The sequence below is a fragment of the Ailuropoda melanoleuca genome, chromosome 10 (genome assembly GCF_002007445.2).
Source record: "Ailuropoda melanoleuca isolate Jingjing chromosome 10, ASM200744v2, whole genome shotgun sequence".
Taxonomy (NCBI): Eukaryota; Metazoa; Chordata; class Mammalia; order Carnivora; family Ursidae; genus Ailuropoda; species Ailuropoda melanoleuca.
This window is the reverse complement of record NC_048227.1, coordinates 18,079,968-18,103,642: the sequence shown is the minus strand read 5'-3', so window position 1 is coordinate 18,103,642 and position 23,675 is coordinate 18,079,968. Positions and strand designations below refer to the sequence as shown.

The window sequence follows — 23,675 nt, the reverse complement described above, 5'->3', positions numbered from 1 at the left end:
ATCCTCAACCCCTGAGGTTTAGCTCTCAACCAAGGACTGGTGGGAACTGGTGAATAAATACCCCAGCCCCCTCACCACTCATGGACAATAACTCAGGTGCATGTCCATACTGTCTTCCACAGTTAGCCAGTGAGATTAAGCTCCATTTTACCTCAGTGATTACTTGCTCACAGGGCACTCCCTTTATTGACTTCTTTACCTTTTATGTGTCACTGCACTTCCCTACTGGTGTTTCCTGGGATCACCTCCAAAATAAACTTCTTGCACTTAATCCTGTCTTCTGTCTGCTCAATCCAACATCTCCTCTGGGTGCCACCTGATCTCTTGCTTCTCTGTCTTGGACCAGCACGTATATATACTCATCTCTCTGCCATTTAATCTGCAACCCACTGCAGTCTGATTCCCATCCCCAGTGTCTCAACAAAACTGTTTTTTCCTGAATGTATAAAACTGCCTTCCATTTTATTTGGCTCCAATACAACTTTCAATGTGTTGTCCCCCTCTTTTCTGAGAACTCTCTCCTTCTTGGCTTCATGACATCACCCTCTCTGCCTTCTTCCTACTTCTCTGCCATTCCCCATCAAGTTCTTTCTCAGCTCCTCAAAGCTTCAAATGCCCTCTTAACATTGAGATTCCTAAAGACTCCACCACCCTTGGCCACCTTCTCCCCTATTCTGAGGTTACACACTCTCCTTGGATGCCACTTCCAATTAGGAATGACAGTTGACTTCCCAATTGCTCTGTCCACATACAGCACAATTCCAAGTGTCAGACCTCAACTCCTAACTGCCAATCAAATCCCTCCAAAATGTCCTAAACCCAAATCATCCTTTCCTTGCCCCTCCCTGATTAACGTCATAACTACCCACGCAGGCACCCAAGCTCCTTGGAGCCACCCTAAACTGCTTCCCCCACTTCTCCCAGGAGGCACGATTCACTACCCAGTCCTATCAACCCCGCCCCTCCTGAATATCTCCCTTCTCCATCCCCATGGTCATGACCCTAGGCCCAGGCCACATTGTCTCTTGCTCAGGTCACTGTAATAGCCTCTTTAGCAGTTTCTGTGCCTAGGTGACTCCAACCCCACCCATCATCTACACTGCTGGCAGAGTAATTCCTTCTGAAGTGTAATATGAACACTTTCTTCCTTGCCTTCAACCCTTCCATGATGTCAGTGGCCTCAGGTAAGGCTCAAACCCCTTCACAGGTTTCCAGCTCCCTCCAAGACATAGCCCCTGCCTACCTCTCCAGGCTCACCTCCCACCACTTTGCATGTTTTAGCCTAGTAACTCCCAATGCTGGCTGAACACTAGCATCACCTGGGGAGCTTTAAAGAAATACCAAAGCCTTGACCTCACCCCCAGAAACTACGAATGACTTGGTCAGGGGTGAGGTGCAGGCCCTGGTATTTTTCAAAGGCCCCACATGATTCTAACATGCACCCAGAGCTGAGAGGCACTGTCCTAACCACAGTGAATGGCTTAAAGTTCCCCACACCTCCCGTGTTCTCCCATGCCTCGTGCCCATCCACCCTGCTCCTGCAACACCTTCCTCTCTCTTTGCTTCACATGGCTGACACCTACTTATCCCTTAAAGCTCAGTTCCAGGGAAGCTTCCTGACCCCCAGCTTCCCAGTCTGAGCGAGGGAGCCATCCTCCAAGCTGTCACAGTCCCCTCTGCTTTAGCCTGTTGGAACATTTACCACATTGAGTATGAACTGTCTGCAGCACTTCATTACCCCAACACCAGGGCTTAGCACAGTTAGTAGACTGTTAGTAGACTCAATACATGTTTGTCGAATGAATGAATGAATGAGCTCCATTCCCTTCTGGCCATTGGAGTAGGAAATGTATTGTTTTTCACTTCTCCCTCCACCTCTTTTAATTCAATGCCAATGCACATAGTAGGTGCTCAGTAAATATTTGTCGAGTGAATCAATGAATATGAGACACAAGAGACAAGCATCCACACTGTCCTCATTTTCACGGGAGAGCTCTGGGGAGCAGAGACAAATCAAACTGAACTTTCTACAGTTTTACTAAAATGGAATTTGCCAAAGACGTCCTGAAAAATGGATTTAATTAGGCCCGTTAATAGGGGAGTCATTGGTGGCTAAGATTTAAAGCTGAGGCCGGAAAAGGTATCGATGATTTTACCATTTTAAATTATATAGGAGGTTATTTCTTACTCCCGCCTTAATTAGAAAAATGCATCTCGATGGAACCTCAGCTTTGAAGGGAAATAAAGCCAAAGGTAGAAGCAAGAGCCGATATTTCATTGAAATGGAGCATCAGGTATCACGGCAGAGCGCGACCTGGCTCAGCCCAGGTGCGCTCAACCTGGAAGAAGGGGATTAGTAGTACTGCACAGCCAGGTCTCATTATGCTAACGATTGTCACTACAACCCGATGTGGCTTTTAATTGCAAGACACATCCAGGAGAGGGAGAGGTGCAGTGGTCTCTAATGACAGCATGAAATTCCATGTAGGCTTTCAGAGCCCCATGGATTTCTCGCAATCTGTTCTCCCATTAGGCAGTCGTAGAGGTCTGAGTTCTCATGGGTTCCTCAATCAGATCCTGGGAGGGACACGCCCCTATTCTTTAGCTCACCACTAGCAGAAATACTCAGCCATTCCCAGATTATGGGGCCAGGTAAAAGCAGCTCCGTGTGGGGCTCTGGCTTCCTTCAGACCCAAAGAGCCTGAAATACCCATTAGAAGACTTCCCTGGGAACCCTGGAAATGTCTTGATACGTAGTAGGGCATCATTCATCCTACAAATCTTTATTGAATATAGGTAGGTGACAGGCACTAGGGCAGAACTGGGACTAGGGTAAGACAAGTGGGGTACTACACTCAAGTGCAAAATTGAAGAGAGTGATAAAAAAAAAAACTCAGCAATCAGGATAACCAATATTTTTATGCAATATCATTAAAAATAAAAATGAGTGCAAAAGTATCTACAATGAATAAAATACCCAAATTTTAATCACAGAGAGGATCTAAGCCTGCACTTGTGAGACCTGCCTCACCTGCCTCACCCATCCCCAGCCTGGGTTCTAGGCACTGGGGATACAACGGTGACCTGATCAAAACCCGTCCCTCACATAAATACAAGGATGCATGGGAGACAATGAACCAAATAACCAAGTCAAACGTACAGGGCTGGTGAAGGGTCTGATGGAGGGAAATAAAGCAGAGAAGGGGTAATTCCATTGTAAACATCGCCAAACTCCCTCCCAACCCCAGACTCTCTACTACCCAGTGTAGCAGAAGGCACAGAGGCTCTTGGGTCACTCCAAGGATAGCTCCCAGTCCCATGACCCACGTGCACTAGGTCTTAGGGCAACCCACTTGCTTCCCAGGCTTCCTTCTTGCGCTCCATCATTGGATGCAAGGAAAAGTGAAAGTTCGTAACAACAAAGACATTTGTGGGCAATCACTCTGCAGGGAGCTTGGTGCCAAGCCCATGGTGTCCATTCCCTCAGGTCACCTTCACGGCAGGACAGCGATAGTGGGTATTTCTACTAGGTTGAGATCAAGCAGCCTGCTCAGGGGAGAGTGAGGGTTTGAGGTTCTTCAGGCCAAGTCCCCGGCCATAATGGGGGGCACCTGAAACGGAAGCCGGGTTCTGTGCCTCAGTGACCTTAAGCAAGTCTCTGGATCTTTCTGAGCCTTGCTGTCCTCATCTGCAAAATGGGGATCCTCAGGGGGCTCCCCCTCCCAGGACTGCTGAAGCCAGGCGTCTGGCATAGGGCGGGGGTCCCATGAAAGTGAGCACGCCTCCTGCCCCTGCCCCCGCTGCGGTACCAGTCTCCAAGGTGACGGGGCAGAATCAGCGGGCGAAGTTCAAACACAGCCCATTTCCTATTTTCCTGACAGCCTATTTCATGGATCACAGAGACGCAAGTACAGCTGCTTATTCAACGGAGGAAAGAAGGAATTCATTTTCATTTCTTAATACCCGATGTGACCTATTCTCGGTTGATCTCTCCTTTCCAAGGCTGCAGCCCTTCCCGTGGACTTTCAATTTGGCCCGAATAAAGAAAATGTGCAGTAATGACAGAATATCCTGCCCAGAGAATGCTGGGAGCCGAATCACCACCGTGCTGGTAATAAGTCCAAATGAAAGATATTATGTCACCTCGTTTGAATTAAACAGATGAACTATAGTCCTAGACCATTAAAAATGAACCAATCTGCTGGAAGGCTTCCAAGTGCTCAGCGTTCAGGGCCCCTAAAAGGTGCTCGGCTCTAGCGGGGTTTTATATCCTCATTTTCTGCCAATAATTCCTCCACTCTGCGAACGTGGAAGAATAATTTGATGAAAAGGAAGCTAGCCCTTCGGCGGTGGCCCCTTTCCAAGGACAGCCCTGGCTGTGCTAACTCAGGGCCAGCCAAGCCCTCGCTGGTGCCCTCTGCCTGTGAGCAGGCTGGGCGGGGGTTAATTGAGAAGCACCAGGGAGCCACAGGGCAGGCAGCCAGGGCCCATCTGCCGACTGGATGATGCTTTCTCCTCCAGGAGTTCAGGGAGCTCCCCACCTACACCCCAAAAGCCCAGGGAGAGAGGCAGTTGGCAGTATTGCCTCCCTTTACAAACAGGGAAACTGAGGCACCAGAGTCCAGCGTGCCTGGGGGTGACGGCTGCTGGGGCCCTCCCGGTCCTGCTCTGCTATGCTGCCACTCTCTACATCCCTGAACATGCAGCTCCCACACACTGTCCACACAGACCCTTCCACGAACCAAGGGCCTCTCCCTCAAGCTCTGCCCCCCCACTTGCTTTGTGGCTCAGGCAGTGCTCCCCTTCTCTGAGAACCTGTGTCCCTATCTGCAAACCTGTAATGCCTGGATCCCCCTCAGAGTAGACTGAACCGGGAGCCGGAAGACCGGATCGAATCCCAGCGCTGCTGTGTACCAGCCATGCAGCCTTCGGAAATTTCCTTCTGCTCACTGAGACTCAGTTTCCTCAACTGTAACTTGGGACTTAATAAGCTCAGGCTGTTCTCCAAGGCTTCCTCCACCCTGACGCCCCACCCCAGCACCGAATCCCACCCAACCCGCATTCAAATCCCTCTGGCTGGAGGACTCAGCACCTGGGTGAGATATAACCCTACTCTCTTATTTAATCCACCTCTGAAACGAGCAAGTCTAGCTTGCCTCCTGTTGATGATAAAGAGGTTTTATATCAAAACAGAATAAGAAGAGTAATTAAACCTAGTGAACGTTCCCCAAGTATCAGTCACTGCTCTGGAGGCTCTCCATTTATTCATTCAGCAAAACTTTCTGGAACACGAGAGCCTCTTCCAGGCCCTGGGGCTGCAACGGGGTCAGCACACACACCCTCCCTGACCTCAAGGCTATTGAGAGCATTTATTGGCCCCCTTGCTCGCCAGAGGAAACCAGGCTGGAGAGGTCTGGGTAACTTGACCAGCTGGCACAGCCGGTAGGAGGCAGGGCCTGGCTGGAATCCATGTCTGTCTGACCTCAGAGCCCACGCCACAGAGCCCTCACCTGGAGCCGCCACACCGCTGGGGACTTGCGGGTTGTTTAGAGCCCGAGGGCTGGCAAGCCAGGGCCTCTGAGAATGGACTTCCCACGACCTGTTGTCTCACCAGACGGTTCTCAAGCTTGAGTGTGCCCGAGAATGTCTGAGGAGGAATCTCTTCACAAAACTGTGGGCCTGACATGTAAAACGGGTTTCCAGGGGGTCATACTGACGACATGTGACTTCAGCTCAGATTAGGATGACCAACTCAACCCAGGTTGCTCACTACTGTTCAGTTTTCAGACAGAAAGTCCCACATCCCAGAAACCCCCTCGGTCATACGTTGAACAGAGACATTAATTCCCACAGACTGGTTACTGCCCTGGGTTCTGTGCTCAGTGGTCTCGACTAGCCAGAGAGGGTACCCCTTCCTTACCCCCCTCCTGGGGAGGGGTATTGGTCTCCCTCTGGTGGTCTCCTGAGACCCACGCAGGTCAGTACTTGTGTGCCACCTGAGGCTGACAAGGCAAACGGCCGCCTGGCACCCAGCTCTGGGGGTGTTGACCTCTCCACGCCCTGCAGCCTGTAGCCCCCAGAGCAGGAGACACAGCTTTCTCTAAGAAGGCCTTCGGGCCCAAATCACGGCCCTGCTATCCAGTCAGTACGTTGGTGGCCAGAGTCTATTTTACCTCATCTCTCCAGGCTTCCGTTTGTGCAAGCAGGTCCTCCCACAACTTTGAGGGAGCACAAGGCAGGCTCCTGACACTTACTGGCCTCATGGAACCCTCGCGACAACCTAAGGAACAATTAGCCTGCAGACAAGGCAACCCTAGCAGACAAGCCTCCATCCATGTCCTCTTGACCCTCTGGGGTCCCAGCCTCAGGTACGGATGGTGCTGAGTGACAGTTTCTCACCCAAGCACTGCATCCATGTGCCACCCTCTTCCCCCTGCCCCCTCTGCCTCAGGGCTTCCTCAGGCACCCTAGAAGCTCGCTCAGGGAGCCGGAGATGTGCTCCACACAGCCCCTAAAGGCCCAGAAGCAGAGGCCCAAGCCGACTCACACCTTCTCTGGAATGCCCGCTTTAAGGGCTTTCCTTCCCTCCCTGTCTTGCTGCCCCATCTCTTCGCGGGGCTTCCTTGGACCACCCCTCAGAGGAACTACTGGATCCAAGTCCATGCCTCAGGGCTGCTTTTGAGGGAACCCAAACTGGGACAGAAATGTTAGGGAACTGGCCCGGGATCACACAGCTGAGAAGTGACGTGTGCCGCATTTGAACTCAGACCTCTGGCTTCAGATACTGAGTGCTCGGTTACTTTGCTGTCCTGTTCTAGGCTTGATTTAGGGAATATGCGTGTCCTTCCTCATCCTCAGGCAGCCTCTCCGCTGTCCTCCCTGCCCCTCCCCCACACTGAGTCCACAATGAAGAACACAAGACAATTGTTTTGCCACAGATCACAGGAGTTGGGTGAGGAACCCTGAGCTTTCAGCCACCCCAGCCTCCTCCCATTTCCTGCCGCCCCCCCACCCCCCACCCCGCCTGTGTGGGGCAACTCTGTGACCTCATCTTTGGCTGAAGCTGAACGTTCTAAATGACCATGTTTTTTGACCAAATAATGCAGGCCGCAGGTAGCCCGGTGATTCAGCTGTCCCTAGGCTGAACCTCATAGAAACATTCAGAGAGAGGATGAGGCCCAAGGGTTGAGAAGTGTCTGCTCTATTCGTTACGTGCAATTAAAACAAGCTGAAGCTTTCATAGTCTGTTTGGGAGGAGACTGCCCACAAATCCGCAGGGGAAATGTCCTGTGAGAGACACAGGTAAAGGCACACTTGCTGCGAGGGAAGAGGGGGAAATGCCCTAAATGTCCGTCAGACAGAATGGATGAATCATGACACTCATCCGTAGCGTACTTGACAGCAGTAGAAACGAACCTGAGAGCGCACACAGCACACATGAGTCTTGCACACGCAATGTCGAGCATAAGTTGTAGGAGCGTACGTAAAGAACGCCATTTATGCCGCATGAATAGCATGCAGAACAATTCCACATTGGTTTAGGGTTTCATCCTTTCATACTCCAAGTAGTAAGACGCGCATCAGCTGCGGTGATGAGCACGAGATTCTGGATTGCCACGGAGAGACGCCATGGGGAGGGGTAAAGGGGCTTGGAGGTTTGTCAGTGTTGTCTTCTTTCTTGGTCCAGTGATGAGCGCATGGATGGCACGGTGTGCACCTTATTCTTCCCTTTGTGTTTTTGTATGCCTTAAACAATTGTAACAGCTGGGAGGGAAATCAAGCATGTGACCGACGAACCCAGAGGAAGGATTACCTACCTTTCTTCCTGAACAGATCACCCCTCCAGGCCGTGGCCAAGCTGGCTCTCTTTGTCTGGCTCCCTGGGGAAGGTAGAAAGTCCAAGGTCCTGCCATCAGGGACCCAGGTCCAGCCCTGGCACCCACCTGTTCAGGTGCCAAGTGTACCTGAGTAGGGAGGTGTCCCCCGCTTTGGGCCCCCAGGAATCCCTCTCCCTATCCCCATGACAAGCAGGTCATCGGGAGCTCCAGTGAGGGAGTCAGGAGCTGGGCTTCGGGCAGATGGAGGATGGAACGAGGTTAAATGAGGACATGCAAGCCGACGTCCAGTGCAGGCCCTGATGAGCACCGTGTCCTCCCTACACGGTCCTTCCCCTGTGCTATCCCCGTGCTCCCCTGCCCACACTGGACTCTCTCTTGGTGGAGCACTCGCCTCATTGCCCCGGGAGCACGCAGCACCACTCTACGGGAAACAAATGCAGGTCCTTGCCTACATGGGGCCCGATGATGTGGCCTTCTGGAAAGAGAACAAGGCATCCATCAGAGGATCACAGGGGAGGCTCTGGCATAAGAGTGCTCTGCGTGAAGAACATCGGGGGAGAGTGGGTGCCCCCAGAGGGTGATGCTGAGGGCCAGAGGGTTTCAAGGTTTCAGAAAGCGTGCGTGTTTATACATCCTCGTGTACGCCTTCATGCGGATATACTTACGTATGTATATATGCATACGGGTATATATTGTGTATATATTCGTCTCTACACATAGTCTTGTGTATTCATATATAAACACATACTGTGAGTGTATCTGCGTACATACACGTATGGACTTACGTATATATTCACAGAGATGTGTATGTACGCATATATACTTGTGTGCGTATTTATGTGTTTTTTCACACAAACATCTAAAAGTAGAAGGTTCCACCACTCCGCCCGCTTCAGAAGGCCCCTTACCCCTGACCCAGAGGTTCCTGGACCCCACAGCTGGCCTTGACCCCACTCTTCCTCTAACCCCCACATCCAGTCCCTCGGCGAGCCCTGAGCCCTGCCTTCTAAATACACCCCAGATCCCAGCACTGCTGTCCAGCTCTGCTACCACTCTGTGGCCCGGGCCCTCCTGACCCCACCTTGCCCGTCCTCACTGACCCCCACACTGCAACCTGTTCAAACTCCAGTCTGCTCATCAGTGCTGAAAAGTCTCCAGCAGCTTCCAGCTCACTGGAGCCACAGGTCCCAGCCTCCCCATGGCTGCCTCTATGACCTCTCCCCCGGGTGCTAGCTGGCTCTGCCTGAGGGACAATGGGCAAGAAAGGTCACCTGCACATACAGACATGCACATCACACGTAGGCGTGCACACGCCCCCATCTCTGTCCTTGCGCCCTGCTCACGTTTATGATCACACGGCCAGACACTCATTCACATCTTTTATACGGTGCTGAGGTCAGAGCCCCACCCGCTGCCTGACGCAGAGCAGGCACTCAGCAAGAATAGGGGGAAGGGAAGCAGTAATAGGTCAGGAAACATTTGTTGAGTGAATGAACGAATGAAAACCAGAAAAACATCTCCCTGAGTTCCAAGTGATCACAGTGTGTCATCCTCAGAGAACTGATGCCCGACTTAGCCAGGGCTTCTGCTGGAATATTCAGGATAAATATTAGGATTAAGACAGGGGGCAGTACCTTCAGGGCCGGTGAGGCTCTTTCTCACTCCCCGTCGGGGCACTTACTGAGATGCTGAGATCCTGAGGGTAGACGTCAGGGAGGGAAGGTAGTCCCGGGAGCTACTGCAGACCCCCTCAGAGACAAAGTTCAACCTGGTGAAGTGCATTGGTGGTGTGTGGGCACGGGGCATATTAGTGTGTGTGAGCCGGACTCTGCCATGGTACTGAACAAGCCCCCGGCCATGGTGACCGAGCACGGAAATCGCTTACTGCTCACTGACAGTGCAAATGCATTCGGTGGAGGGCAGGGCTTCTTCTCCACGCACACACTCACTCTGGAACCCAGGCTCCATCCGCTGTGGGGCCTGCCGTGTTCGGCGCGTGGTTTCCAAGGCCCCCGCAGAACGGGAAGAAGAGAGGCAAAGCACTGGAGAGGTTTCTATCCCAGGCCTAGAACACTGCCCTTCTGCCTATGCCCTAATGGCCCCACCTAGACGCAGGGGGTTAGACCTCATTTCTCCTATGGGCCTAGGAGAGAACTGGGACGGTCTGGGGAACATAGAACATTGTCTGTCACATCGGGGAAGGGCCGGCCTCTGGGACACACAGATCCTGGGGTCTGTAGCCAGGTTTCCTGTCTGAGCCTTGCCTGGGACACAGCCTGAGGTCCCGTGACTGCCCGTCATCTGTGTGAAGTATCTGAAAGTCATGAAGGAAAGGAAACCTGGAGAAAGGGGCTGGAGTGTGTGTGTGTGGGCATCGGAGGGTTTTCGCAGTGGGGCAGGCCGCAAGAAAGACTGGAAACCAGAGAGGCAGCTGGTACCCGGTCCCCAGAAAGAGAAAGGGCCCTGTGGAGGAGCACCCCCTGCCCCCTTCTCCCCAGATGCGCTGCAGCTCTGGGACCCTGTGCACAGAAGGGTGCTGCTCTGTTTGGCCCTGGAGCACTTGCACCTCTGGTGGGGGAAGGGTCCTGAAACAGCATCCCGGCAGGGCAGCTCTGGTCTGACCCAGGGCAGGGACCAGGGCACCACCCTCAGGTGGCTTCAGGTGCAGGAGGAATGAGAAGGCTGGGCCCAAAGAATACAGAGCTCACCTGAGATGCCCTCCCGAGACTTCCAGAGCAACGGAGAGAGACTTTCAGAAGGAGAGTGCTGGGCCAAGCCGCGGCCATTGCCATGGCCTTGCCATATCCACAGGCTACTACTGACTCTGGTGTTACATGAAACAAAGAGCAGAGGGAAACTCTGGTCTCTGCACAAACCCCCCGGTGTTCACCTCAGTCCTCTGGCCCACGTGCACTGTGCCCGGGGCAGGCGGGATGGGGACAGGGGGGAATATGAGTCCCAGTCAGCTCCCCATGAATCCCCAGCACTGGGGCACCTGCCCCGCTTTGTATTCATGCAGGGGCAAGGCCAGTCCTGAGCCCCAGGCCACCTGCCTGGAGCCTGACCCTGCCTCTCTCCTGCCAGCCCCTAACGCTGGACCTGGACCCTGCTTCTCACAACAGTTGGATCCCACCACACTGCCTCCTCTGGCATCACTGCTAAGCCACCGTGTCTGTCCCTTCGCTGGTGGTCCCTAGCAGAGAATGTAGGGAAGGGACAGGGAGCCAGGCAGCTATGAGAAGCCCCTCATATCCCAGAAGGATCAGAATTTCCACACCAAAAGAGATGGCTCTGTGTACGGCAGAGGGAAGCTGAATGGCCCCGGGCAATGGGAAAGGAATTCATAATACAGATGACAGTGATAATTAGCACTGACACACTGATGACTGCCAAGGGGCTGAGTGGCGCCCTCTCCAAGGAGTGCCTTCCTCCTCCCCACCCCCTGCATCACAAACAGAGCCAGCCAGGCCTCTCCAGACCCATACCATCGGGCCAGGCACCAGGGCCAGCTGTCTTCCAAATGCTAAGGCAAGAGTTGAGCTGAATCATTATGCTTCTCAATCTTTGGAGGCTCAAGGATACCCTTAAGAATTTGACAAAGGCTGTGACTCCTTCCTGGTGGGAAAGCGTATATACGGCCCATCGCGAAGTCTGCTACAATTTCAACGAATTCCCCAGTCCTTAAAACCCACGTATGACCCTTTTAACGGTCAATGAATTTTAATTCATTCAGTCCCTCGGCGCTAATCTATTCCGTGTCCACTAACAAGCGCCCCGGTGGGTGTTCTCATCTACGATACTACTTAGCCAGGGTAGCAGAGAGAACCTTCTACAAGCAGCACATCTGGCTGAGCCTCGCCTCCTGGCACTGGGTTCTCAGTGCTGGCTGCATGGTGGAACCACCTGGAGAGCGGTTTAAAATTCTGATGCCAGGGGCGCCTGGGTGGCACAGCGGTTAAGCGTCTGCCTTCGGCTCAGGGCGTGATCCCGGCGTTATGGGATCGAGCCCCACATCAGGCTCCTCCGCTATGAGCCTGCTTCTTCCTCTCCCACTCCTCCTGCTTGTGTTCCCTCTCTCGCTGGCTGGCTCTATCTCTGTCAAATAAATAAATAAAATCTTAAAAAAAAATAAATAAAATAAAATAAATAAAATAAAATAAAATTCTGATGCCAAAGCCTCACCCAGATCAATTAGCTCAGAACCTCTGGAAATGGGACCCTAGGGACACCTGGGGGTGCAGCCCAGAGAGAGAACCACTGCCCTGGAAAACCTGAACATGTTTTTTAAAAGTTCCCTGGGGGGCTGGAATGCACACCCTAGAACAGTCAATTCATTCACACTCAGCGAACACCTCACGAGCGTCTACTGTGTCACGGGCAGTGTGCTGGGCGTGGGGGGCACAGCAGAGAATAAGAGATCAAAATCTTAGGCCTCGCAAAGACGATATTCTCGCAGAGGGGACGGGCAATAAGCAACCAACACATAAAAAGACTTGTAAACTGTGTCTCATGCCACAAGGCACATAAATTAGGAAGTGACAAGAATAATAGAGGAACCTTCTTGTAGGGGCCAGGGACACTGCCTGAGGGACACTGGAGCTGAAGCTTGAAGGCCAAGGGACTGAGGGAAGACCATTCCAGGTGGTGGGGACAGCCAGTGCAAAGGCCCTGCAGTGGGTCCGAGCTCAGAATAAGTAAACAGCCCGTGTGACCCCTCCTCAAGGTGAGGAAAGGGAAGGCTGTGACGTGGGACCAGGCTAAGAGAGAGGAGCCAGACCAGCCCAGGCCTTGGAGCTTTGACAAAGAATTTCAGATAAACTGTCATATTCTCCCTAGTCCTCCCAGTGGTCTCAGCATGGAGCAAGTGTCTCGGAAGGAATGACATCCTAAAGAAATACAGCTCAGAAGGGGCTCGGCGGGCACACCCAGGTCTCCTGACATGGCAAAGCAGAGGCCACAGGCCCTGCGGGAAGTGTCCCCAGGAAGGTGGTTCTTGCCACTCTCTGGCCTTCAGCCCCTTTTCTCCCCACCTCCAGCCCCAGCCACTGATGTAACTGGTGCGGGGAGAGCATTGTCCTTCCCACCCTCACCCCACCTCATAAACCCATCACCGTGGAAACCAGGCCAGCCAATCAGAACACTCCCCTTTGAAAGGCCACCCTATAAATTGAGCCTCCTCTCCCCAGACACACCAGACCTATCATTCATAGGCCTCCCAGGGCCCCCTCCCCCTGGATAAACCAGATCAGTTGCCCCCCACCTTCCTACAGGGTAGAAACGGGGAGTCTGCTGCCTGGAGTGTTCAGGGCCAAGCTCCAAGCCTCCTGGCCCCCAGCATAGAGCCCCAGCCACCCGAGGGGCCACACCATGACACAGGAGCGACTCAGGAGCCCCTGAAAGTTTTGGGAGGTAACCTGGAAAACCCATGGAACAGTGACAGCAGCTTGCTGAGCCTGCAACAGTCCAGCCTGGGGAAATGCAGGGAAAGTGTCACCAGCCTGGTGAGCAGCGGGTATGCGGGTGATGAGGAGAACAGTGAGGTCAGCCTGGTGGGCAGCACTCCAATCCCGAGGTTGCAGAGAAGGCTCCATACCCAGGCGGGCAGCGCCCCAGCCAGCCAGTTGTGCGCCATCTACTCACCCAGCCAGATCAGGAGCCGGTTGGCCAGCCAAGCCCGCAGGACCAAGCAGACTGGAGGGGAAAAGAGAGACCAGCCTGCCCAGCAGCGGCATCAGCAGCAGGGCCAGCAGCCTGACCAGCATGAGCTTCATCAGCCTGGGCAGCAGCGCCCTGAACTACCAGGTGAGTAGCGGTCTGCTCAGCTCCACCAGCAGCCTTCCTGCCAGCCAGGCCAGCAGCTGCCAGAGCATCCCGGTGGACGGCAATGTGCAAAGTGGAGTGAAGAGCAGCACCAGCCTTCAGGAGGACAAGTCCGGGGGCCAGGTCAAAGCTGGTGACCAGGTCACCAACGGGGAGCAGCCCGCCCAGATGTGCATGCCTTTATGAGCAGACTCTCCGGCCACCGGGTTCTTGAAAAATACCGACGTGACGACCCAGCAAGCCTAGACATCACCCAGAGTGGTTATTGTCAAAACAAATACCTTTAAAAAAGTATACACTGACTGTGTCAGAACCATGGATAGCTCCAATTGGAGCCCCAACCATCAGCAGCAGGGTCGCGTGTAGCGAGAACTATTGATCTCCACTGGCCATCGGCCATCAACAGTGAGCCCATCTTTACTGAGAACCACTGTTGAGAAGAGCAGCTGTAGGAAGAGCTGTCGGTGCTGGGTCCACCTCCACTGGCACACCATCGTGAGCCCCAGCGACGAGCCAGCCCGAACAGGATCCGTCAATGGCAAAACCAAGTGTATTGAGAACCGTCGTGGTGGGATCCCCAGTGCCAGAACCCATCAGTGGGGACAGCTGGGATCAGCAGCAAATGCCAACTCTATATAGAACAATCTGAAGCTAGAACCTCCTGTGGAGAAACCATGCTAAGGGATGAATGCCATCTACAACCAATGCCAATCAAGATAAGCTTGGAGAAGTGAGCACCAACCTCGGCTGGGACTGTCCTCATCGAGAGCCAGCTGAAGGAAGCACCATCCATGGGGAACCACAGCCCTGGGGCAGCTGCACCCCTACCAGGCTCTGTAAGGTGAGCTATGCACAAGAGCCATTAGCACCCAGAGAGGACGCACACGACAGCTGTGTTCAGGGAGCCCTGTTCCTGAAGAGCATCCTGCAAGTGAGCTTCTCCCTTTCATTTTGAGCACTGTTCCCAGGTAGCTTCAACCCAGAATCTTCCCAGGAGCAAACGTTCCCTGGTGCCCCATCTCTGTCTCTACATGCATCTCAGAGGAGGTAGAGATGAGAAAGGAGGCCGAAAACCGTCTCTGTTGAGATGGTTGGAACAGCGCTTCCTGTGGCAGGACAATGCCATGATCAATGCTTAATGGTGACAGAAACCAACCCAGCCAAGAACGGCCAGGATGAGACAGCTCTGCGCCATTTAGCGAACGTCTCCTATGTGGGTGGGAAGGCTGAGACCTCCATCTGCCCCTTCTCAGAAAAATAAAGCCCTTCCCAGGGGACTGACCACACAGACCCTGGGGAGGGAGTGTCCACTGAGGGACGGAGGTCAGAACAGTCATGAAGACATCCACTAGGTTCCAGAACGAAAGCGGAGGGGGCACCAAAGACAATAAAAGGTGTCTGGAGAGGCTGTGAGTGTGCATGTGTGTGTGTGTTCCCGCCGAGGTCCCAGTGACAAACACACCAAACAACTGTGCTGAGAGGAGGGCTTCAGCTGCCAACTCTGCCAGCGCTAAGCTGGTGATCTGGGGCAAAATGCTTAAGATTTCTGAGCTCAGTTTCCTCATCTGGAAAATGGGAACAATAACCTCTATTTCATACCTAGGTAGGACGGTTATGTGGATTACGTGAAAATGTATATTAATTACCTGGCAAGTAGTAGGTACTAAATGTTGGATTCCTCCCCTTTCCTCGCTTGTCTGTAAAATGGGCACAGTGGTTTCTGCCTTGCTTCACTCACAGCACACAAAGGATCATGACTGCTGACATAGACGATGTATTCTTGACCAAAAAAAAAAACAAAAAACAAACCACAAAAAACAAAAAACAATGGAGCCATAGCATCTGCTTGGAAATCAGGATGGATCAGCAGATGGTTGCTAGGTTTCAGGGGTGAGTGGTTCTGGGTTTGAGGGCACCACATGTCTGGACTGGTGGGGCCCTTCCTCTCAAGCATGAGCGCCTTCAAGTACATTCTCTCCCATTTTGTCCGGCAAAAATCACTCAGCAGGAGCAGAGAACCCATGACCCGGGCAGAACAGAGGAGCTCCTTGCCCCCAGCCCTGCCCAAGGGAGCCCCTGTCCGCAGGCAGGCCCTGGAGGGGAGCTTCTGGGGAGGATCTGGGGCTGCCTCACCTCCCTGCACCCCCATCGCTGCCTTGCCCTCCTGTCTCAGAGGAGGACAGAGGGCACACAGAGGCGGTTGTAGGCACAGCAACGCTGGATAACCACACACCAGAGCCCTCAGTCTGGAGGGCTCACCCCCTTCCCCTGACTACCCTCCCATGACCACCACCTCCTGCATCCCTTCTCAGCAAATGACATCATCCCACCCCATTGTTCAAGCGGGGACCCTTGTCACACTGGACCCCGCCCCTGCCTCAGCCCCATGTCCCATCAGTTCCTAACACCTGCCCTCCTCCCCTGCTGCCCCCCCAGTCCAGGCTGTCATCGTCCCCCCGCCCCAGACCAGTGGTTCCCAGCCCCAGCTGCACAGAACCACCTGGGGAACATTTACAAGACACAGATGCCCGGACATCAGCAGTGTTTAAAGTTCCTGGGGGGTGATCATGGCCCGCCTGGGCCGGGAAGTACTACTGCCCTTGCTCTGCTCCCTCTCAAAGGTGCTTTCAACCCCTGGGGTCTAAAACGGACACCTGCAGGGGCCAGAAAGCTACTACAAGGGAGTAGGTACGGGGCTCGTACACACTGGAGGACATGCATCCCATCTAAAGAGAAGCCAGAAATACAGAATTCTATGTAAGATCTCCTGATTTTTCCATGTGGGTCACAAATTCAAATTCTTTCCAAAAAGAGGGAGGAGTGGATGGAAATTTCTGAAGGCAGTCTCAGCACCACACACTCAAAGGCTTCTGTTTTTAAACAGAGAATGCAGTGGTCTTTCTGAAACAAAGATCCGCTTCTATTCCTTAACTGCTTAAAAACTTCTGAATCTTCCCACTGTCCAAAGGATTTGACGTGGCATTCAAGGCTCTTCAACAAACTGACCTAACTACATTTTCCTTCCCTGGACTCCTGCTACTTTCTCCAAAACCTCTATATATACCACCTCAAACCTGTCATAATTCACACACAGTAAAATTTACCTTTTTGTGTGTACAGTTCTATGATTTTTGACAAGCACGCACATAGATGGGTCAAGCATCTGCCACCACACCCTGAATACCAAATAGTTTCATCGCACCCCAAAAAGCCCCTCTTGCCCCTTTTGGTCAGTTCCTTCCACCCCAGCACCACGGACCAGTTTTCTCTCCATACGGTTTTCCAGAACATCACGCACATGGAACCACACAGTATGTAGGAGATTTACAAGCCTGGCCACCTTCGCGTGCCATTTATGACTCACCCACGTTGTCTGTTTAGTGCTGAGTAATGTTCCACGGTCCATCAGTTCTCCGGTTGAGAGGCATTTGGGTTGTTTCCCAATTGGGGAGGTTACAAAGCGAGTAGTAAACATTTACGTACAGGTGTTTGTATGAACAGAAGTTTATCATGTCATCTGGGTGAATGCCCACGGGTGGGACTGCCGGCTGGGACGTGTGTCTGGCTTCGTAAGAACCCGCCCAGTCACTTTCTGAAGGTGGCTTTACTTTACAGTCACCAGCACTTTGTCTTCGTCAGAGTTTGGGTTTTTCATTTCGCTCTCAAAGTCTCTGTTCATTATCTTCACAATAAGAGGTCATTTGTCTCAGTCTCCCATTATTAACTCCATTGTATACATGGGAAGGGAAACTGAGGCACACAGAGGCCAGCTCTGTGTGAGTGAGTGGTGGGGCTAGGATCTGGCCCCTGAGTCCATGATCTTAACCATTAACCTCTCTAGCCTGCCCTCCTGCTTCGGACACATAGGGCCCTGACACACCCAGGTGACAGACCACCCCCAGACACAGAGCCCCCAGCCAGCTACTTCTCGTCTCGAGCCCTTTAAGTGTGGCACCTCACTCTATATGTGTCTACCTCCCTGAGGACAGGTGTCACTTCCCCAACCCCCTTGCATCATCAATACCACTTGCCCGTCAGTGGCAACAATGGTTGTTGAATGAATGAATGAATGAGACAGTAAGTGAAGGATAAATAGAGGGCTTGTCCAAGGCCTGCACTCCAGTGGTTACATCCCACTGTCCAAAAACAGATGTGGCTCAGGAGCCCAAAATTAAATACAGTTTGGCGTGCACGCCTGAGCCCCGGGCACCGCTCCACCCTTCTCTCGCTGTCCGCCCAGCAGATCCGTCTCCACTCAGCTCTCTCCCACCCCAGCATGGGGGACGCGGCAAGCACTTGAAGCAAGAACCATTTTTCAAGCGGGTACGGTGATTTTTTCTTTCCTGTCCACTAGCTTGGCGTTCAGGGTGCAGCGGGGTTGGAATGATGGGTTGGCTGCAGGCATTGGCTCCTGAATTATTAACTGGGCTGGGGAGAGAGTTGCTTACAAATGCTGTCCATCCAGCTGCCCAGGCGGCCCACAGACTTCAAACAGGCCTAGAGCAGGGAGGCGGGAAGGGGAGGGACTCGGTTGGTGGGCCCCACACGCCGACCAGATCTAAAGCCTCTCTTCCCAAGCGCTCCCTTGGCCTCCAACCCCTGGCCCAGAAAAAGTTGATTTTTCTCGTTCTTCACACCATAGTGCCTGCTCTGTGGGGGTCAAGCACCTGACCTCTCCTCTTCTGTCCACTGCAAAACCGTGGGCGAAATGGATTGAGTCTAGTGATTAAGGTTCGCTCTGAGCCAGGAGCTTGGTGGGTAAGCCAGACTCTTGGTCTGTGGCTCATTGTGGGCAGGGAGCAGAGTAGGGTGTCTGAGGTAGGGTCCCTAGAAGCAGAGCCTGAGATGGGGGTTCTTGTAAGACTTATGGAAGGGGCGTTCCAAGGAGAAGGGGAGTAAGGGACACGGGATGGGGCTGGAGACTGGCCTCAGGCGGACCCCTTGGGGAGCTCTGGGGCATCTACTGCAGCTCCAAGTGGGTCTTCCCATCAATCAAAGGGAGGCAGGCCCTTTGCATGCCCACACCCTGAGCGAACATAACCTCCTGAGAGGAAACACTCCAGTCCATACAGGCAACTCTCCAGAGAAGGGAAAGCTGTGAGCCCCTAGGGGCCATGTGGAACAGGTAGTCCAAATGGTGGCTTCACAGAGTGATCAGGACCCCAGCTCCTCTGGATCTCCATTCCACCCTCCTTAGGAAGAGGTCCACATCCTTCATGGCCCAAGGTGGCTGCCCAAGCTCCACCAACACGCCTCCATCCAACACATCAAGGAGAGTGGGGGGGGGGGAGAAGAAAGGCTTGACCCTTCTTTTATAAGGAGACTCTCTAAAGGTCTCACACAACACAGCTACATGGAGCTATAAAGGAGGGGAGGAAATCCAGTCTTTATTCTAGGAAGCAACGTGTAGGAATAAAAACTTACTCCGTTACTAATAATGGAGGAAGGAACAGATACTAGCTAAATACTTCCCCCCAACCATTCTCCATTCAGAACGTTCTAACCTTCAAAAAAAAGTCTTTCACTTAAAATCTTTGCAGTAGTTGGCAAAAATGACCCGAATGCTTAGCAACTCCCCCCATGGAGAGGAGGAGTCTACTTCTCCATCCCCTGAATCTGGGCTGATCTCGTGATTTGCTCTGACCGACAGGAAGTGATGCCTTGCACTTCCGGATCTAGGCCTTAGGAGGCCTTGTGGCTTCTGTTCACACACTTCACACTTGGCAGCCATCCTGTGACTGAGCATGGGCCAAGGAGAGAGGTTATCATGAACCCGCCACCCCACGTGACCCACCAACTGACCACAGACACGTGAACGAGTCCACCTAAGATCAGCTGGGCCTGACGAAGACCAGAGGAGCCACCAACTGAGCCCCGCACAAACTGCTGCCCTCCAGGCTCCCGAGCTAAAGAAGACGTGGTTGCTTTAAGTGATTATGTTTGGGGATAGTTTGTTACACGGCCAAAGCTAACTGGTAATGCTCTGACGACCTTCCCTTCTCTCAGGATAAAGAACAAAATTACCACCACCACCACCACCACGGGTCTGCCCTTTGCTCACCATTCCAGCCTCATCACAAACCACGTTCCTCTCTGTGGGGCCTCCACTTCCACAGGCCCCTGTGATCCAGTACCTTTGCGTCATCAAGTCCCCTATCTAGAATATGCTTTGCCCCTTCACCTCGCTACTGCCTACTCTTCCTGCAGAACTCAGCTCATGTGTCACTTCCCTGCTCCCCCGACCTGATCCAATCTCCCCAGAACACACTCTCGGGCCACCATGTCCCTCTCCTTCACGGCACTTAGGGCTGGTCATCACTTGACACTTCCTTATGTGATTCCTGGATTAAAATCTGCCTCGCCCAGTGTTCAACTCCACAGGAGCAGGGACTGGGTCTGTTTTGCTCACAGTTGTGTCCCTGGAGCCTAGAACAATGCCTTTTCACAGTGGGTGTGTCGTTGTGTCGCCAGCCTCTAGAAGCCTGCCTTGCACACAGTAGGTGCTCAATACATACTTCAGAAGGAATGGGTTGAATCTGAGCATTGTGAAGGAAACTGGTCAAACCTGGATTGTAATGTTAGTTCTCAAAATATGAAAGATGACAAAATGGGAGCCAACAGAGGTTGAGAGTGGTGTGCACGCACGTGCGCACACAAACACACACACACTCATCAAGTTTGTCAAGGTCATAAATGTGACCGTTGACAGACCTCCCTCTTGGGCTCATCTGAGGTTTGCCTGGATGTCAGTTGTAGTCTGTGGAAGCTGATGAAAATCCTTCACTTACGTATCACGTTAACCCCAGCGTGGGCACAGGATGGCCTCATGCTAATCCTAGAATTCACAGTGGTTTCGAGGACAGACTCTGGATTCAGAATCTCTGTGCACACGTCTTGGCTGTGACGCACACTAGCTATATGCCAGGGTCCTCAGCTGTAAAATGGGGATGAAAGCAGTCCCTCTGAGGGTTGCTGCAAAGAGTACACTCACGCACACAGTAAGCCCACAATAAATGACGGTTATCATTGCACTGAGCCCGAGGGCCAGCATGACTTTCCTTGCAAGCAGCTCACCGCTCAGTCTGTGCTTCTGTCACTTGTCTTTCTGCCACCCCCCCACCNCCCCCCCACCACCGCAGCCCCAGCTCCTGGCTCAGGGCCTGGCACAAGGTGGGTGGTGATGAATGTTTGCTGAATGAAGACATGAGAAACTGAAGAGGAATGAATGAATGAACTCATTCAGCATCCACGAGCTAAGGCGTATGCTAGGCAGCGGGGAAGCAAGTCAGAATAAGGCACCACTTCGGCCTGCGCATTGCTCCACACTGGGACCAGAAATCTGAAGTGTCAGCCCACAGATTTCACTTAAAGACCCAAACTGCTGGCTACCTGAGAGCTGGCAGCCCTGGCCCCCATTCCCACCTGCCAGCAAGCAGCAGGAGCTGCCCTCCCCTGCTCTGAACCCATTGTTGGCTTGGCCCATAGGCCTTTGAGTTTACAGGCCTTGGCAAACAGTACAGAGAGTCAAACAGTGCAGCCGAGCAAGGGATGGAGACTGGGAAGCCAGGGGCCTCACTCAGCCTGCAGCCTGCTGCCCAGGGCTCTGTTCCCACAGAGGACCACACAGGTGACAGTGGGCAGGTCAGTCCCCTTCCCTGGCTTTAGTTTGCCCCGAAGGTACATGAAGGGTTTCTAGCAGATCAATGGATTTATGCATTTTTTTAAAAGTACTTGAAACCATTCCAGCACCCCCACCCCAAATCACAGTAGACACACACACACGGGTGTGAGCAGAGCTCGCTTGGGAGAAGTCTGGGCAGTGGGGCAGGGCTCGAGCCAATCAGACCCCCACGCCCCACATTTGTCCCCTTCATGGAGCTTCCGGCCACAGGAATCAGGGAAGAACAATAGAAAAGATGGTTCTGACATGTGGGATTCCGAAACCACATCTCATCTGTCCTCCGAGGCTCCAACCCACCAGCGCCAGGCCAGGCGAGTAACAGGCATGAGTGCGGCGGGAGCCGGATTTACTACTCAAGGCATCTTAGGCTGTACTCTCCCAACCAGACCCACTTGGTGTATATATCACACAAGGATTTTTTATATCCATCAAGAAATCTGTGCTCTCCCATTTGTCTTCAAATATGTGGCCCTTAGTCATCTGTCTTTGGTTTTTCTGTGTTTAATGGAGATGTGGATCTCAAGAAATAGTTTCCATTCTTCCTCGTTTTGTACAGGAAAACCAGCATTGTAATTTGCAGAGATAATGGCAGAAAGCGGCTGCCATCAACCTCAGGATAGGGAGGTGACAGAGTGGGGACTGTCCACAGGGCAGAGACCGCTCAGCACCAGCCACTGAAGGAAGGGGGTATGAAGGTGGCCATGTCTGCTATTTCTAGAAAATCAGAATCCCAGACTTTTTATGAGAAATCCCCTGATTTTTAAATATTGGTTATTTCTCATTTTTTCCCCAAACAAAATACTGCTCTGACAAAACATATTCACAGGTCTGGATTTACCCCCAGAGCCACCAGTTTGAGCCTTCTACTCTAAGTCTGGCCTAGGAAGCCAGTTCTCCTTGGGGACTGGCTGCCTTCCTACCCTGAGCTTAGCAAGATCAAGTTTGAGCTGACCACTCGGCGACGCGGCGGGGGGGGGGATGTCCTTCTTGGGAACCCCACACAAACTCCCTCCTACCGGCCACCGAGAACAGATATAATGTATGAACTGAGACAAGAACACAGCTTGAGACTGGACGGACCGTAGAAACAGGAAGAACAATTTTTTCAAAAATAGTGACAGGCAATCCGTTTGACCAGGCTGAGAAGGGTTTAAACCAACACCCTGAGGGTTTACACCAGAACACAGGAACCGCCAAATGCTCCGCACACCAGTGCCATGATCTTTCTAAAATAAATCAATCGAGTCTCCAGCCTCCTGCTTACACCTTCTCTGGTTCCCCATTGCCGTCAGAGTAAAGTCCAAATGCAAGTTCCTTAACTTGACCTTAATGCCTTAGAGGATCCAGCCTCTACTCTGGGCCCCTCCCCCATATGCCCCGTGCCTTTGCTGTCCCCACAAAAGGACTTTTCCTTCTCTCTCTACTGGGGCTTTCTATAAATTTTTTCTCTAACCTGGAACACTCTCCTCCTTCCCTTCTTTTTCTACCCAACTCTCTCCATAGGACTCAGTTCAGGTGTTGCCTCCACCAGAAGGCCTTCCCTGGTCACACCTCAGGCTGAATTTAGGTGTCCCTCCTGCACCCACTACCTTTTGCTTCACTCCATCTTTGTCCGAGTCACTGTGAACTGTAATCATCCACTTCCCGGACAGTTTCTCCCCCAGGGAGACAAAATCTCCCATGCTTAGTGCAGAGCAGGCACTCAGCAAATGTGTGAAAGAAGGAAGGAGGGAGATCGGAAATGAAATAGACCCCATCCTACAAACGCTTTGGGGTCTAGATGTCCCTGGGAACGGAGGCCTCAGTGGGTACTCAAAGTCCCCTCTATCACTTGAACCTCAAAGAATCAGAGTCGGTTCAAAGTTGGCAGGACTGCTACTCAGAGAGGGACAGAATTCTTCGGTGGTCACACAGCAACATGGGGGCAAAACTGCGATGAAAATTCAAATCAGAACTCTGCTGTGTTGTTGGCTTTTATTTACTTCCCCAGATGCCCCTTCCCCCCCTCTGCCAAGGGCTGGGGAAAGTCAAGGTGATGGAGTCAGCGGTGGGGGTGGGGAGGACAGACACAGAAGGTATTTTCTCTTCTAGGTCTTCACGGCATTAGCTCTGTGAATTATTCATCCGAAAATCTGCTTGAGGTAGTGTCTTAGTCTTAATTTTCAATTCCCCTAATGCCGGCCAATTCTGCGCTGAAAACCTCTCAATTATTAATGTTTCTAAAACAATATTTGTTTTCTCTGCATCTAGCAACAACCAAGGCCTCCTAGCGAGTGCTCCTGCCCCCGAAATTCCCACAGAGAGGACTGCCTTGCCGAGGAAGCATTTCAGAGGGG

At 52.6% G+C, this 23,675-nt stretch overlaps 1 protein-coding gene across 1 annotated transcript; it reads left to right on the top strand.

Moving 5' to 3' along the window:
- The first annotated feature begins 9,671 nt into the window (after nt 1-9,671).
- C10H16orf82 (chromosome 10 C16orf82 homolog) lies at nt 9,672-13,689 on the top strand. Its single transcript, XM_034669560.1, has 2 exons — nt 9,672-9,698; nt 13,049-13,689. Exons 1-2 carry the CDS (start codon nt 9,672-9,674, stop codon nt 13,646-13,648), a joined length of 627 nt encoding a protein of 208 aa, XP_034525451.1. The 3' UTR covers nt 13,649-13,689.
- The last annotated feature ends 9,986 nt before the right edge of the window (nt 13,690-23,675 follow it).

Bases quoted from the DNA above. Each gene is read 5' to 3' on its own strand.
- C10H16orf82 (XM_034669560.1), top strand. From the start codon at position 9,672: ATGGTACTGAACAAGCCCCCGGCCATG. The intron at 9,699-13,048 runs GTGACCGAGCAC...TATCATTCATAG, and splicing joins TGAACAAGCCCCCGGCCATG to GCCTCCCAGGGCCCCCTCCC.